Genomic DNA, 17,915 nt, shown 5'->3' on the forward strand with positions numbered 1-17,915 from the left:
TACAACATCAGATGCAAAGATTTTGAACAGCAGAAGCACTTTTGCATGTGAGACTAATGCTAGTTTAGTTTAGTACCAATCCTGACTTGTCTCTAGTCTGGAAAGTCCCAACCGTGAGAAAGGAAAGCTAGTGTCTCAACATGAGGATAAGTGAATGAACAGTTCAGATAAAACCACTGTCTGAACCACATTATTGGCAATTAGCTGCTGATAAGTGGGCAGGAAAGGCAGCAGATAGTCTGTAAATGTCATCAGAGCTTGGATTTAACACAGGTTTCAACAGTCCGAGGATCAAGATTCGGTGTTGTGTCACCAGCACACCCAGAAGGCAAAGCTAAATTTTTTAGTTTTCTGAGGGGTTTTTTTGGACAGTGGCACTAGAACTAATCCTGATTTGTTCAACCAAATACATTTAGATATAAACAGAAACACCGTCATCATCAAATGCTATATCATCTGTTATTCAGTGTAACCAGTCAAACAAATGTAATTTCACTTTGACAGAAATCTGCAATTACACTTTGTCATGGGATTGTTATACATATTTCAGTGTTTTCTCTGACAATCACTGATCTGTCATTTTCAGGTACTGAAAGAATATGATTCTAAAGCTAAATGAGGCTCAGACTGCTTTGTAGGTCACAAAGCTACAATTAACTAAAATGTTCATAAAACAATTAAAATGCTCATAAAACTCAGAGTAACATAACTGTAACATAGAGTTTTGAACATGGCCATTATCATGACAAATTCATACAGAAATGATAACACTGGTCTTAAAACTGTACAACAATGCACCTGCGTAACAGAGCCCACATTGCCTCGAGTTTAAACCCAAATTTTACCCCATTGTAGAAAACTTTTTTTTTCATGTATGACTAATACTGAATTTATGTGGATCAGTGACAGCTTTCCATATTATCTTTCACAAGCAGCCTCTGACTTGCAGTTTAATGTATGACCTCTGATGGGGAAAGACTAAAGGAATGCATTTTTTGAACTGAATGAATCTGTGAATAACTATGAAATCACTTCCCTAAGGTTTTGTTAAGGCATTTCAACCAAATGTCTATGTGGTTTACGTAATATAGACGACAGGGTCAATGGCCACATTGTCCAGAAGTTTGTAAGGTAACAATGACTTTCCTGTTTTGTAGTTTTTAATAATTCTGGTGGGTATGATGTGTTATTTTCATGCTGGGGCAAATTAAGATGATTATTTATACTTACACTTATTTTCATCTCTATTAATGTATCATATTGTATAAAACAACAAGTTTTGCCAAACTGTGCTTTAAAAAGCAACTGATTTCAAAAGAATTTACATTTTGGTCCAGTTCATTCATACTACTATAAGTAAAGTACGAGATCATATGATTTCAAATTGACATTTCTTAATAATGGCTGGTTTCAAATGTTTGAAAACCAGGTCAGATCTCAGGTGTTGTTTGGGGACTAGTCTAAACCCTACACCCCAATAAACACTCAAACTTTATTCAGGCTGGGAATCCTGATTATCGGGTGGAATTTTCTCCCTCCCTTTGATGTTTCTCTAAGGGTGACTATTTATACAGTCACCACTTGTTGTCTGGAAAGTGCAAGCCTCTGCTGCTGCATAGGTCCCCACTGTACACAAGCATATAAACACAGCCCGGACTTACAACGCTGCCCTCCTTATCGACAGGAACCAAAGTTCCTCCAGTGGAAATGTCTTTGTTCACCCTCGGCTGCCACACAATGAGCGCGACTCTCTGGAGTCTGCTGAAGGCACTGCAAGCGAAGGCCTTCATTCATTCCACACATAGCACGGCGAAGGCGCTGACCTTGGAAAGGAGCTATTAAAATTGTTCTCCACCGAACACACTTATGTACAGTCACCTTGACACACAAAAACACACTTGCATGCAGCAAAAGTAATAGCTGAAAAACAAGCTGGAAAACAAATGGAGATGAGTGGAAAGACACAAATTACTGCACTGAAGACAAGAAGTACATTTTGTATCAACTGATATGTGTCTACAGATTAGGTACGCTTTAGTAGAATCATATTTAATCTTTCTATTGACCCTTAATCTACAGTACAGCTGCAACAATTATTTTCATTGATAATACATTTGCAAGTTTTTTTCCTAATATAATAGATTCATTGTTTTGTAGAAATTATGTCTTGTTGATTGATTGCTTGTATTGATAATATCTGACTCATCTATCACATATTTGCTTATCTGCTGTTTATGTATATCTATCTAGCTACGTATCTTTTGCGACTGTAATGCTTGTTGTTTTTTTTTTTTCCCTGACGCACATGACCCTCTGCCACGTACAAAGTGGAATAACTGCATGACAGATTTACCAACTGAGACCCTCGAGAATACCAGCCTACACACAATATTAGCACAGAGGAAGACAAACATGCACACAAACACACACACCCACCCACGCATGGATTTTCCCTAATGACTTGCCTCACGGCAGCAATCAGTTGAAGCGCTACAGAGGATGAAATCCTGTTACAGCTAGCTTTTCATGATGCCTTAACCACATTACACTCCCCTCTCAAGTCTAGATCCAATTTCCCTATCAAACAAGGTAGCACATACAGCTGCACTATGACAAGGCTGCTGTTTTTCTCCTTTCAGGATCTCCAGTGACTGGACTCTCTGGGTAGATGGGAACGGGAACTTATAAAGGGATGAGGAGTCACTTGACCCTGGTGGATGTTTACATGTATATGTTGCCCTCGTAATAACAGAACGATGAGGAAAATCCTCCTGACTGAATGTGAATTACAAATACATTACAATAAGGCCTTTGACAAAGGGCTTACATGGAGAAAAGCAGTCAGTGTCACTTAAAATGTGACATTTTTCATTTTCCAAAATTTGATCAACTCACCTATGAATACAGTAATAAAAGGTGACAATAAAAGCTGTACTAATTAATCTTTCAAGATCAAACAATGTAAAAGGTGTCATTTGATGACAAACCCACCAGAGAAAAACACTGCATTTCCTTTAGATCTATGAAAATTTTACATCTTTCAGTTCAATGTTTTGGTTTTAAAGCCCACAATCTGTTTGCTATTGTTTGCCTCAGTTGTTTTCAACAGACTGCAGTTTTTTTTAGCAAAGTCACTTTGAAAAACCTACCACCTGCAACCTTGCCAACACTAAATAACAATGACAAAGTTAGCAATGAGCTGTTGAACAAAATCAAGCTTTTATTTGTCAAACCATCAGATATTTCGTTCAGGAGAAAACTAAACAAAGCAGAAAAGGGATGGAGATGTTGGACTTTCATTCCCAAGGTAGTCGAAACGAATGCCTTCTCTGGGTTTGTTAGCCCTTACACACCCTCGATTAAGAGTTGTCTTGTTTTGCGTCTCAGCAATCACAAATAACACAGGTGTTCAAATACTTTCCGATCTTGGCTATGTGTATTTAAAGGCCTACACTAATCAGTCTATTAAGTCTGTTACTGGCAATCTTTATATTGGTGTACAAATAAATAACTTTAACATGTGATCCCAACCTCAGTGAAAGAAAGGCATCATTGGGTTACAGAATGCAATCAATAATCTATTCATGAAACTCGCCCATTTTCAATTATCTTTCAACTGAATTGATTGAGTATAGATCAAGCTGACCTCTAATCACACATCTAAGGTCAAGCCTGTCAAGTGTCGAGTAAAGAGAATTGATTAAAGGCTTGAATGGGTTTTTAATGAATTGATTTTTCCTTTTAACGAGTCTCATTCACCACCGTTCCATCAGTACAGAAAGAAGAAGCATGTAAACATTAATTTTTTCAGTTTTTCAAAACAATGATTGTTTTAAATTTTTACTATAATTGCTATTATTCAGTCAGGATTACATACACTGTATATTTAATACACAATTTTAAAAAAAGGCTTTATTTGCCTTCTGTCCTGTAACATCAACTTTGAATGTGATTATTGTAGTTATTTCAGTAATCTATTAACTGGCTAGTTTATTGACAATTGTTCATTATTTCAGCCCAAATTTCACTCATGATCCTGAATCATACCATCAAACTCTAAGTCAGTTATGAAAGGAATACACGAAGCTTGAGAATAGCAATAAAATAACCAATAAAACCAGTAACTTGCCTTTGGGCAAGGCACCATGCCCCTAGATGCAGCAGTAGTGCTGCTTACTTAATAAAATGAGAAGTAAAGAGGAGAAAGATGCGACTGCAAAACATTGTTTTTATTCCCTCTATGTACTGGAATATTAACTGTATATATGAGGTGTTGATCAGAGCTACTGTAGTGAGTTTCAGTTTGTGTAAAATGCTCAATCACTTTCTATCTCAAGCACAGTACCTGGTTCACCTACACTTGACATGGCTCAAGGCAACACATTTCTGTGACATGCCCAAACGAACCCAGGAATGCGTGATATTACAAAAATCACTCACTCATTATTTCCTTTTTCATTATGAACAAGGTGAGTCAAGGCTGAGTCACACCAAAGGAGTGTCAATATAAGAAGATCTGTTAAAAAGACTTAAATGTACTATAAACTATTCCTTTTGTTAAACATTTTTTGTACTTTTCCATTACTAAAAACCTAGCCCACACCAACATTCACACCCCTGCGGATGTTGGCAAAAACATCTTCACTCCACGTAAGAGACAGTGACAGCAATTTAATGATTTCACTTCTTTGTTGGTTTAAAAGTTGAGGTTCAAAGTTTATTCTTGACCTTGGAAATCAACTTCACCACAAGGTCCTTTTAGTAGCCACTCTGGAGCTTTTAAACCAAGAATACGATGTAACTATGGCACGTGACCTACCATAATGCACTAGGTCAGGGGTCTCCAATTCCAGTCCTTGAGGTCCACTGTCCTGCTTGTTTTCCAACTAACCCTGCCCTTGCTGTTTCCGATAGGCTGAACACACCTGATCCAGGTAATCAACAGTGGTTAGGGCAGGGATAATTGGAAAACAAGCAGGGCAGTGGACCTTGAGGACCAGAATTACAGACCCCTGCAGTAGGTTCTTGTACACAAGATATTTTTGATGATGTACAATATCACCACTAAATATCCATCTTCCATGTGTAAATCAGACAGAAGCTGTGCTTTCAGTGCTGCTGCTGTCCACCTCCATACATGACAGATTCAGAACAAGATGCAACAAGTTCCCAAAAGCCTAAACTGATTTACAGAGAATTTCATTTCAGTGTTGCTGCCTTCCTTCCACAACAATTTTCAGAGCAATCTGATAACTTGTGTATGTTATACACCAGTATTTTGATCCTGGTCCTTAAATCTTCCACACAATTGAATCAACATAGATTCACCCAAAAATCATTGCCACCTTCATAAAAAAGATTTACTGCAGAAATGTTGTATTAGTCTGCATTAGTTTTAGGTTGGTGTAAATAAAAACAATTGAGTGTACTTCTACTTCTACACTGTGGTGTTGCTACTCTAACCACAGCAGAAATGTCAGTACTTTCACTTTGCCCTCTACAAGTGTAAAACTCATACTTTGTAGTTAAATTTGACAACATAATGTAAATCAACTGTAGTCAAAGCATCATAGTAACCTAAGAACAATCAGAAGAAAAATAAACTAGAGATTATGAAATTGATGCATACATTAACAACAGATACCAACAAGACTGCAACCAGATGTTAGCTTACATAAGTTAGCTCGCTGACATTACCAAACCCATAAACAAGACACAACAGAGCCAAAACACTGACGGGGAATGTGCATGTTAGCACAAGCAGCATGTACTTACAGTTGGCGAAGTGAACCTGTGGTCCTCGGCTTGTCTGCACAAACTAAATCCTTTGGGAAGACTTGACACCAGAACAAGTAACAAAAGGAGAAGGCTAGCTAGCTTACTAGCTAACAGCTATCGCTAGCATGGTACAAACATTTCATTTTCCTCTCCAAGGCGGTCCTAAAGCAGCATAACCACATTGTCGAAACAATAACTTTCAATTTTAATCATTTTAAACATTGGCACGAATGGTAACAGATTGTTTTTACATAACTATTACAGCAAAGTTATCATACTAGCCGCATACCGATCAATTCAGACCCGAACTTTATATTAACAGCCATATTTAAAATGGTACTACATCAGGTGAGTGCACCTGCTCACTTAAGTACTTATACCACAAAGTACTAATACCACTAGGTACTTATCCTTACTGAAGTATTATCATTTAAATGTGGCTCCTTGAAGCAAACAAAGTAATTGTACTTCGACAGAAATATATGTCACCTTACTGTATTAATAGATTGATTACATTAAACTGGTCACTATTTCACTGTTGTACATGTTCAACATTTTAAGTGCTTTATATGCAATTAGCTATTTGATTTCAGTTGTTCCTACTTATGGATGTATTATGAGAGTTCATGTTCCTAACCAAGGGCTCAAGGCCTTCCAGAGCGTCACAAGATAAATCTTATGATTATTTTTATTAAACCACCTTAAAAAAATTAGAGGTGAAATGTCTTCCTGGTGGAACTGACTGGAAATATCTCATCCACGTGAAACATGTCACAAGGGGCCTCAAGTGCTTTTAATGCAAAAGGTCACAAGCCAAAAGGTAGAGTCTTTATCTTAATCATATAGTTAAATGAATACATGTCTACAAGGGCAGAATTTATGGGTCAGCTATTTATTTGTATTGCAATGTATTTTATGGCTGTACCTAATAAAGTGACCACTGAGTTGTAATAAAACAGATACCATCACTTAAGCAGTCTAATGCTACGCATATTCAGTAGCTTTTAATGCTGTTGTACATACTGTAACTAGCTTCAGAGTAGCTCCTGGGTGTGTTTTACACTCTCTAGTGTCACTCAAGCTGGGAGAGGTGCAAATTGACCTTGAATATCACTGTACAGGGTGTTGGGTTGCACTGCACACTGTCACTTGAGCGTGTAAAAACAGACATGCATGGAATATGTGGAGGCAAGCACAGGACGGAAAACTACTTGATGAAATCTCAAAAAAGAACACAATCTTTCCATCTGTCCTTTTGTGTAAACATATGCTTATATGTGCATATTATATATTGCCAGGTAATGTGAGCTTGTGCTTTGTTGTCAACCAGCAGCTGCTAATGCCAGGTTCTCAGAGATGTCCAAACAACCAACAAGTGCTGGCATTACTCCGCAATATGAATATGCATACATCTGCAGATATGGGTATGTTCGGACACCAAGTTGATGTAGGTCGGTACATATGAATTTACAGTTTGTTTACCCCCCTTGCCCTTTGACCCTGTCTTCTGCCCTGCAAAATCTAGTGTGTGCTTTGAATGACTTTTATGTTAGATAAGACTTCTACACTCTACTTAACACCAGTTGCTTTGCTAGTGTGTAATGTAAAGTTTTCTGAAGTATATTTAGTGTGGTGACCTGCCCAGGGTGTAACCCTGCTGGATAGGCTCCAGCAGTTCCTTGTGACCCTGGTTAAGAATAAGCGGGTATAGATAAGGGATGGATGGATATTTAGCTGTTTACTGTAGTGGCTGCACATCAAACTGAAGAACGTTCATCAACCCAAAGCCCCAAAAGACAATAACTAATGTGAACCATTGGTTTGGTGATAGATTCTAAACTCTATGCATATGCAGCCTATTGCATATTGTTAATAAAATCAAATATAATCAGCAATATTTTTGGTAATTCTGTATATTAATCATCAACATTATCATCAGATTTTTAAGGAAAGTAAAATTGTGAGTTCCATCTTAAAAAGAAAAAAAATTCTTTTGTATGATTGTAAATAAAATATTTTGGGGTTACATTTTATAGACCAACCCATGTTTAATGGTTAATGGAGGGATTATTCAGCTTATTAACTTATAATAGGAAAAATACAATAGCCTTAACCTAATTGTCTTATTTTTCATGTAGACATGATGCCACTGGATGTTTTCCATATGTGATCTGTAGTTATAAAGGTTATATGCACATTGCTAGTTGAAACTGTTGATGGTCATGACTAATTATAATGAGGGGCCCAGCCACTTTATTTTAATTTAAATTCAGGTATACTTTCCATTATCCAGTACTCCTGGTGTAACTGCAATGTCTATCCACACAAATCATTTAAGTTTTCTCTTAAGATATTTGTTTATTTATATGCACACACTGAACATTTGTCCCAGAAAAGCTGCTATGACACTGCTTCCTGGTGCAGATTGCAGCCACCCCCTCTCCTGGTGCAGAAGATATATGGGGGGGTTACTGCAGTAGTAAGGCAGACCTGCATTTGCAGCCAATAGTGCACAAATACACACAGACACAGTCACTACACTGTGGCTTGTTCCCCTGCCTCAGTCAGCCCTCAGTGCCAGCTGCAGCTCACTGTCCACCAGCAAGTGCCAGCTTGATATCCCATGTGTAGACTTTATGTGTGTGTGTGTGTGTTTGTGTGTGTTTAAAGAGACGAAGGGCTTAGCCTAAAATCCTGTCACCCAGCTGCCTCCACTGTCAGATGGTCTCAAAGACCCACATCAACAGATGTACAGAGCAGCGACAGGGAGCAGGGCACACACAAAATACTATCTCACAGCCAGTCAGTTTACTGCAGTCTGCCTGGGTGTATAGAAGGAGCAATATAAATGAAAGAATCCACACAACCTCCTCTGCTTTTATATAGTAAAATAAATGTAGAAGTCATGGCCTCTTGCTGTGCACTTTCCTAATGTTCTAAGCCTTTTAGAGACAGGTGTAGTAGTACTACATGTTTACAAATGTAGCATGCTAAGATGTCCTTGGCTGTTGTAAGGAGCCATTTTTGGAATCCGGTGTCAATTTACTGATGCAGTCTGGGATCTGGGGGGGTACTGATGCTTACAGGCGCTAAGGCAGCTTGGCATCACACTTCTCCTTCTATCTTGTACCAAAAAAATTTCAATAAATGAATACTTTGTCATGTTATTTTAAGTTTTTTTGGAGCTTTTACTTATCAAGGATAGAGAGTTTCATCTATTGTAAAGCTCTGAAACCAGTTCACTTGACCTAGAGTTTTAACACTATGGGGAGAAACTGGAGTAACAAGGTGAAAGCAAGCTCCATATACAGTGGGTACGGAAAGTATTCAGACCCCTTTAAATTTTTCACTCTTTGTGTCATTGCAGCCATTTACCAAAATCAAAAAAGTTCATTTTATTTCTCATTAATGTACACTCAGCACCCCATCTTGAGAGAAAAAAACAGAAATGTAGAAATTTTTCCAAATTTATTAAAAAAGAAAAACTGAAATATCACATGGTCATAAGTATTCAGACCCTTTGCAGTGACACTCACATTTAACTCACATGCTGTCCATTTCTTCTGATCCTCCTTGAGATGGTTCTGCTCCTTCATTGGAGTCCAGCTGTGTTTAATTAAACTGATTGGACTTGATTAGGAAAGGCACACACCGGTCTATATAAGACCTTACAGCTCACAGTGCATGTCAGAGCAAATGAGAATCATGAGGTCGAAGGAACTGCCCAAGGAGCTCAGAGACAGAATTGTGGCAAGGCACAGATCTGGCCAAGGTTACAAAAGAATTTCTGCAGAACTCAAGGTTCCTAAGTGCCCAGTGGCCTCCATAATCCTCAAATGGAAAAAGTTTGGGACGACCAGAACTCTTCCTAGACCTGGCCGTCCAGCCAAACTGAGCAATCGTGGGAGAAGAGCCTTGGTGAGAGAGGTAAAGAAGAACCCAAAGATCACTGTGGCTGAGCTCCAGAGATGCAGTAGGGAGATGGGAGAAAGTTCCACAAAGTCAACTATCACTGCAGCCCTCCACCAGTCGGGGCTTTATGGCAGAGGGGCCCGACGGAAGCCTCTCCTCAGTGCAAGACACAAGCCTTCATAGATTTTGCCAAAAAACACATGAAGGACTCCCAGACTATGAGAAATAAGATTCTCTGGTCTGATGAGACCAAGATTGAACTTTTTGGCGTTAATTCTAAGCAGTATGTGTGGAGAAAACCAGGCACTGCTCATCACTGCCCAATACAATCCCTTCAGTGAAACATGGTGGTGGGAGCATCATGTTGTGGGGGTGTTTTTCAGCTGCAGGGACAGGACGACTGGTTGCATTTGAAGGAAAGATGAATGCGGCCAAGTACAGAGATATCCTGGAAGAAAACCTCTTCCAGAGTGCTCAGGATCTCAGACTGGGCCGAAGGTTCACCTTTCAACAGGACAATGACCCTAAGCACACAGCTAAAATAACAAAGCAGTGGCTTCGGAACAACTCTGTGAATGTTCTTGACTGGCCCAGCCAGAGCCCTGACCTAAACCCAATTGAGCATCTCTGGAGAGACCTGAAAATGGCTGTCCACCAACGTTCACCATCCAACCTGACAGAACTGGAGAGGATCTGCAAGGAAGAATGGCAGAGGATCCCCAAATCCAGGTGTGATAAACTTGTTGCATCATTCCCAAGAAGACTCATGGCTGTACTAGCTCAAAAGGGTGCTTCTACTCAATACTGAGCACAGGGTCTGAATACTTATGACCATGTGATATTTCAGTTTTTCTTTTTTAATAAATTTGCAAAAATTTCTACATTTCTGTTTTTTTTCTGTCAAGATGGGGTGCGAGTGTACATTAATGAGAAATAAAATGAACTTTTTTGATTTTGGCAAATGGCTGCAATGACACAAAGAGTGAAAAATTTAAAGGGGTCTGAATACTTTCCGTACCCACTGTAGCTATAATATTCACATTAAATATCATGCTACTCTGTTCTATTGCTGTTAAACACAGAAACAACTTCTGAACTCTAGTGAATGAGTTTTCAAAAGGCATTTTGAGAAATTAAAAAAAATGAAGGCATCACAGTTTAACAAACTTTTGATTTTTCAGCAATTGTCCTTTTGTTGTTAATCGCATGTAAAAGTCATCACAGCAAATGAACTTACAGGTACTTTGAATTAATTAATTAATTTGGCAAAATAATGCACAACACATCCAGAAGAACACCTGAACCTAGTGTAATAAAAATGCACAATTTCATTCCAAATCCAACAATAATATCCTATGACATAAGCATCCAGCTTCAAGTTCTCCACAAGCTTTTGGAGCACCAAATCTGGGAAAACAATTTCCCTAACCTACAGTAGCTTTGTGCCAGGATCATTGTCATGATGAAACAGGAAAAGGCCCTCCACAAAATGGTACCACCAAGATTGACGTGCACTATTGCCTGAAATGTTATTGTAAGCTGTAGCATTAAGAAAATGTTTGGCCATATAGTAAATAACTGATAGCAGAATTACTGAGTTAGAATTAGGACCAGTATAACACATTTAGCTGGTTTACGTAAGACCCATAAATGCCTTGCATTCAATATTATCATTACTATTAATCAGAGAGCAGGCCTCCATCCTATGAGTCAGATGATATATGCCAACACAAATACAAGTACAAAAAAAATTCATAGATGAAGCTTTTCTGCACAAACAAAACATTTTGTAGCCCAAATATTTAATACCCAGCATCAACCTCTGCAGGATCCAATGATGCTCAAACTGGCCAAATCCTTTATAAAGTGATTTTACAGTCATTCATATACAAATATAATCAGTGAACGTTATCAGCTCTTTTCCTCTCTCCCACTATGATTTTAGCACTTACACAAAGCTGTGTAAGTCGATCTGGCTTTTCCGACAAGGAAAGGTCCCATTAGCGCCAGCCAGGGGCACCCATGGGAGTCAGGAGGAAAAGTGTCCCACCCCACCACCACTCAGCCCAGCATTGTGACATTACTCATGAAACATTCACATCTTTATTTGGCCAGCAGGATCACGCTAGCCTCTCATTGGCAGAGACTGGATCGGCCCAGAACAGGAGATGAGGTTCTATTGGTGTGGGAGAGTGAAAGTGATGGGAGGATGGTGAGGAGGCTGATGAGGTTATGGGATCGATATATCAGCCCACACAGACAAGGGCAAGGGCAAATGATGCAGGGTTTCAGGAGACTGTTATTCTTGTGTAAATGGCAATAGAGGTGGAAAGTAAATCTTGAGCTGTTTTGATGTGTGAACAAATATAGAGACTATTAAGCTGAGTGGAGCTAAATTCACTTGGGAGCTCACTTTTGTCAAGTTGATGCTATGGTATCGAGCTCCAGTAAGTGGACCTTCTACAAAAGGTTCTGTACTACAAACCAAATATTACAAACATGATCAAGATGTGTCAAAATGGCTTTAATAAATAACTGGGATGATTATTTAGAACAAACATTCACTAAAAGAATGGAAACCTTTTTGCTTTGTACAAAATTATGTCCTTTGTAGAATAAACTGTATACAATATGCATATTCAGCTTTTAACACCAGCTATGATGCATCTTTAATTCTTTATTTTGCTGTGTCTCATTTACAGAAAATACAATGGTGTTTTGAGACAGTGACATGATATGAAAAGGGATGAAACTGTCATTTTGAACTGAGTTGGTAACTAAAAAAAAAACATCTGCATGGTAGCAAAAAAAAAATTCTGCATCTGTAAATATTGTTCCCTTCTTTAAAGCCTTTAAACCAAACATGAAGCCGATGCATGAAATCCACATTTGACCTATTGACATCCACATTCATGACACTCCAGAGAGTCATGGTGGACTGCTTTTTTTTTTTTTTTTAATATATTTTTTATTTTTTTTTAATCCTCCATCAGTGTTTTATTCTAGAAATCTCCATAACAGCAATGTGAGACAAGGAGAGCACTTTACTCAGGCGAACAAAACACGCCGCAATACACCACACAATGTTTTTAAAGAGTTACTTTCCTTAATAGTGAAAACAAACTGACAACATAAAAAGATGACCACTGGTTACACAAATAAAGCTTTACTCATTACATGAAGGCACCTGAAACAAAAGGCTTTGTGATGGGTTTAGAAACGGTCTAATGTTGATGGCTTTTAAACACTGTCTGCCGAAAACTGCTGAAATGTTTCAACCAAATTCAAAAACTTACTTCTTTCATAGAAAGCAAGTTAAAAATGACTGAAGTCTAAAAGGTTAAGTAATGATTAGGATAGATAATGAAGAGAATGACGCCTGGTGTGCTCCCAAAAGACTAAGACAGATTAAGAAATTGCACTACTGGCCACACCCATATTTGTCATGTAACAATAGGCATTTTCCATTATCCGTCACTGAGAGAGCACCTGCTGTCACAGCCCTGGAGAAGTGGCTATAAGAGCAACTTGCTTCAAAGTTTTGGTCTATAGTGAGCAGTTTCCCCATTTGGTGATACAAATATGAAATACTAAGATTAATCACATCTTTCTGATACTGTGAATGATGGTTTCCCTTCAGTAGGAAAAAGCACAACAGAACTAGATTTATCTAGACTGATTGATTTACATTGCCAAAGTACTGTTGACCAAAACAAACAGATGCAGTTAATTTTGCTATGGAGTTAGAAAAATTAAGAGCGTGAATTAGTAATATTTTGGCCTGATAATGGTTGTTTTCTGTCAAGTGCATGATGTTACATTTCAAAAGCATCACTGATTAACTTAGTGTAACTAAAACACACTAAAAGTCACAACTGTGGCTGTGGACAGGTTGTGAAGAAGTGCCTGCTCATGATAAACCATTTCTAAACCCTTCAGAAATTCCTTCATAGCTGGTACCTCATTGTAAAGGTTCTGTAGGACTCTGGATATGATTTATGTTATAAAAACTGCCTATTTTGACTGGCATAAATAAAAGGAATGGCATTGTAAAAAAAAATAAAAATAACAATAATAAAAATGTGTGACTTGTCTTTAAGTTACTTATTTCAAATATACACAGCGACTCCTTTAGTATTTACACATATGTACAGAATGTTCTGTTTTGATCAAATACCTTGAATGGCGTTGCTGTGAATTTTAACTCTCTAAGTGTACACTTATGTCCCTTTGAGATTTGAGAACAAGGAGGTCAAACTGGGCAGCGCGACTTTGAGCATCAGGGTGGCTCTTAGAAAGGCACTTGCTACCAACTCAAATACTGCAAAAAGTCTTCAAGCAGAGCTTTCAGCCAAGACAACTGAGAGACAGGAGAAAAACAAATGGAAGGCCACATAGTAGGCACTGGGGTTTCTGTCCCCTCTCCCCTCCAGGCCAAGTGTTTTGGTAAGGCTGGCAAGACTGGAAAGAGCAAAGGCAGGGTTTCCTCATTTATTGTGGCTGCAAGAGTCCACTTCCCCCTAAACCCTTCCTTTACTATCTCTTTAATGATACCCCCCTCCCCCCATATACTGAACAGGAGCCTGCTGACAGTTCAACATAATCATCTCATTTGTAAACAGCAAAAAAAAAAAAAAAAAATATATATATGTATATATTTTGTTTTCTCCTTTTCAATGACTCATTTTTTCTTAAATGGTACAACTCCAAAAACACAAATTGCAGAAAGCTTTTTTCCTCCTGAATAATTGTTACATCGCAGCTCCATCTGTACATAAAGGAAAATAAATGAATTGAAGCAAAAAAGAATGTTCACTGTGCTCTAGCCTCCTGATATGAAAAATCATCCCAGGCGACAGTGGTGAAACCATGAAAACAACATAAAGAGTGGCTTATCAAAACTCAAAGCCTGTTTTTTTTTTTTTTTTCCAAAAGTAGTCTGAAAATAAGAATAGCTGCTGCATTGCAGCTTCTCTCGCTTCCACATTGCGAGTCCGGTTTAAATATCTTATACACAATGGTCTCTGAGATCTTTCTGACCAGTCAAGACAGCACTGACATTTTTCCAGCGGTTGTCTTTGGAGCTGTAGCCTGGGGTCCGGTGGGGTGCTTTGAGGGGTGAACTTGAGCTCTGCAGGGTACAGATTACTGCCCCACTGGACTGCACTGCAGTCTTAGAGTACTTATAAACTGGCTGCTTTCCTGCCTCTGCTCCACCACACTCCTCCTCGAGCTCAAGCTCACCTTCGGTCTCCTCCTCCTCATCATCATCACACGTCCGATAGGAGGGGCCCATGAGCTTTTTGCGCTCCTGCTCGGCCTCCCTGTTGCTTTCTTTCAGCTGTTGCTGCTGCTGACGTCCCACCACAAGCCGGAGCGGCTCCCACTGGTTGTTCACGTTGTCGTCTGCAGCTGATCGTGTGCCCCTCTCACGCTCTTTTCTCCGTTTGCGCGTCCACCAAATGCATACAATGATGCAGAAGAGGCAGAGCAAGCAGAAGACCCCACATATTATAGGCACCAGGTAATCTGTTGACATAGAGATGAAGAAAAGACACTGAAGACAACTACAAAGAAATCGATGGATTAACCAGGATTGAAAGGCCACCTTAGTTTGGGACACCTTAGTTAATCATTACTCACCCACTGAGGAAGGCATGACCTTTGTTTCCACTTTGACCTCAATGATCGCCAACATCACAGTGCTATTGTGCCTCTTGGACAAGGTGCCCACTATGGTGCTGGCTGCCTCCTGGACCAGACTGTGGTTCTGTAGATCTTCTGGATGAAAAGACTGAGAAGCAAACCAGAGAACATGCAGGATTAATGGCAAAAGCCATTAAGTTTGCATTAAGCAACAAGCTATGAATAGGATGGTGCACAAAGTTATCAAAAAGCTTGGCTCATTAACTTACTATAGCTACTTCTACAGCATCCTGATTTGAACGAGAGAGGTCGCAGAGCAAGAGAAGGCCATGGTCTTTTGCCAAATTTCGTGTGTCGGGAAGATACCTCAGCTCAAAGCAGATGTTCTCCACTGTGGTTCCCTGAACAGACACAGACATTATAAACAAATACAAAAACAACTAATAGAATATGCGATCAAGAACACAACAAGAAAAATAAAATGTTAAGAGGTGACTCACCGGTGGTACTTTGTCTCTATTGAAGACAAGTGTTATGCGGCCACAGCTGTTGTCCAGATGTTCGCTGTTTGGCTGGCAATTGGTGGTTGGTTGTGGAGATGAGGGCCCAGCCATGGAACAAACCCCCCACTGATGGCATGGAGGGGAGAAGCACGTGAAGTAGCTGTGCTCCAGACACTCTTGTCCAGCTGGGCAGGACTGCTGTCTCTGGCCTGATGCACTGAGCAGGCAGGGACGGCGACCACACAGCACCTGATGTCACAGGTTCAAAACATACACCTTTAGTCACCCCACAAAAAAATTATTTTGCTCTGCATGTTGAATTAACCAATATAAGTAGCCAATTTTAGCTATCATCTGCTTTAGGGCTGCAACTATTCTTTTGACTATTTGAGTCATTATTGGATGTTGGTAAAATAGAGAATCTTCTTCATCACAGTTTCTCAAAGCCCAAGGTGAAGTCTAAACAAACATGAAGTCATAACATAAACTTTGTGATGTGTTATTTCTTGTGATTACAGTGGATATACATGTTACGTGTTTATTCCATTTTTGCATTTAACAGAATGAAATACTATAAAACAGACTACAGGAAATTTAAATGAACACATTATGTTTGCCCTATACTGTACATGTGACCCTACTTTCAGGTTGCTATATTCAGTGGCAGTCTGATTTCATTCAGCAGGAACAAGTGTATCCTGCAGTGCATCTAGAAGTGCCCTATTACCTTTGTACAGTCCACTTTGCCGTTTATGCAGTGGCAGCTGTTGCACTCCTCCTCCCAGCGGCTGCCGTGCGGAAACTGCAGTCCAGCATAGTGACATGTCTTCCCAACACCAATGACTACACAAAGACAGACATGTTTAAATGTGTCAGCAGGATGGTCTGTAGTAATTAGTGACTGAAGGAATTGATGAATCACTGACAACAAATGTTGAGGACCAACTACCACATAGAATGAAAAAGTATGAACTAAATGAGCACGTCAGAGCAAAGGGATGTATTTACACTCTTGGCATCGGGCTCCTGTTCTACCGAGTGGACAAATGCATCGGAAACCATTGATCTCGTCCACACATGTGGCACCATAGGCACAGGGTGACGACTGGCACTCGTTTATGTCTGTGAAGAGAAGAGAGTGTGAAATTTAGAATGGACTCAGGCTCTGGACCCAGGCTTTGTTTGGCATGGGTCCCTTTTATAGCAAAGTAAACACAGCCCAAGCAGAAACTGGCAAAGCAAAAATCTTCCCAATGTCTTTGTGAAATATTCCATTATACAAAATCTTAGTGGCATAGTGGCTACTTATAAAGCTAGTTGGTGAGCTTGCTCTGACTATAATTGTCTGAGACTCTATATATGTACTGTTTGAGTCGTTCTCTAGAGCCTTGAAAAAGTCACATTCAACAGTATTTGTTGAGAAAGATATAACATTTGAAAAAGTTACAAAAGTAAACAAAATTTGGTAAGAAAGTCTCATTTCTTCTTATGATCTATTTCACCAGGGATCCTGTAACACCTCAGGCTGATTGTATGGCCTTTTGGGATTTAATAGCAGCCAAAAACCTTCAGTGCAGGAAAAACCCCAATCCAATTTTGTTCTTGAATAAAATGAAGAGCTGTACATTTTAAATTTCTAATTTTAATTTCATGAAAGAATCTAATTTGTGCACAACCTGTTATTTGACAAGCTCTTTCAAGGCCATGTCAATTGTTCCTACCCCCAAAATCACCAGGAACTTTGGCCATTGTCATCCAAATTTCACATGAACATGCTCTAGATGAGAACTCTCAAATATAAGCCTGACTAAAAAGGTGAATGCTATCCGGCCGAAACAAAGGAACAGAGAAAAAGAATTTCAGGGTCACTGGGTAATTTGTCTTCCGTGCTGTGTTGTATAACTGTGTGAGTATGGAGGAGGGATGACCTCTGACCCCTGAGGCGTTAAAGGACTAAGAGAAAGGGAGAGGGCGGCATCCCAGTCTTACATTTAGGTGTCAATGTATCCATCTCGCCTCCTCATCCCCCCCTTTCCTTTCATTCCTTCCACTCTCCATCTATCCATGCCCTGAACC

At 39.3% G+C, this 17,915-nt stretch overlaps 1 protein-coding gene across 2 annotated transcripts in view; it reads right to left on the reverse strand.

Moving 5' to 3' along the window:
- Nucleotides 1-12,195: 12,195 nt before the first annotated feature.
- jag2b (jagged canonical Notch ligand 2b) overlaps nt 12,196-17,915 on the reverse strand; it is a 38,195-nt gene continuing 32,475 nt past the window's right edge. For both annotated transcript variants that reach the window (XM_026318825.1, XM_026318824.1), the window contains 6 exons: nt 16,848-16,961; nt 16,567-16,682; nt 15,837-16,088; nt 15,606-15,737; nt 15,334-15,484; nt 12,196-15,219 (listed from right to left, as the gene is read on the reverse strand). In XM_026318825.1, the coding sequence (XP_026174610.1) occupies nt 14,699-15,219; nt 15,334-15,484; nt 15,606-15,737; nt 15,837-16,088; nt 16,567-16,682; nt 16,848-16,961 (1,286 nt within the window). In that variant the 3' untranslated portion in view covers nt 12,196-14,698. The remainder of the gene's footprint in view (nt 15,220-15,333; nt 15,485-15,605; nt 15,738-15,836; nt 16,089-16,566; nt 16,683-16,847; nt 16,962-17,915) is intronic.

Source organism: Mastacembelus armatus, chromosome 24 (assembly GCF_900324485.2).
Source record: "Mastacembelus armatus chromosome 24, fMasArm1.2, whole genome shotgun sequence".
In the NCBI taxonomy this organism is placed as follows: Eukaryota; Metazoa; Chordata; class Actinopteri; order Synbranchiformes; family Mastacembelidae; genus Mastacembelus; species Mastacembelus armatus.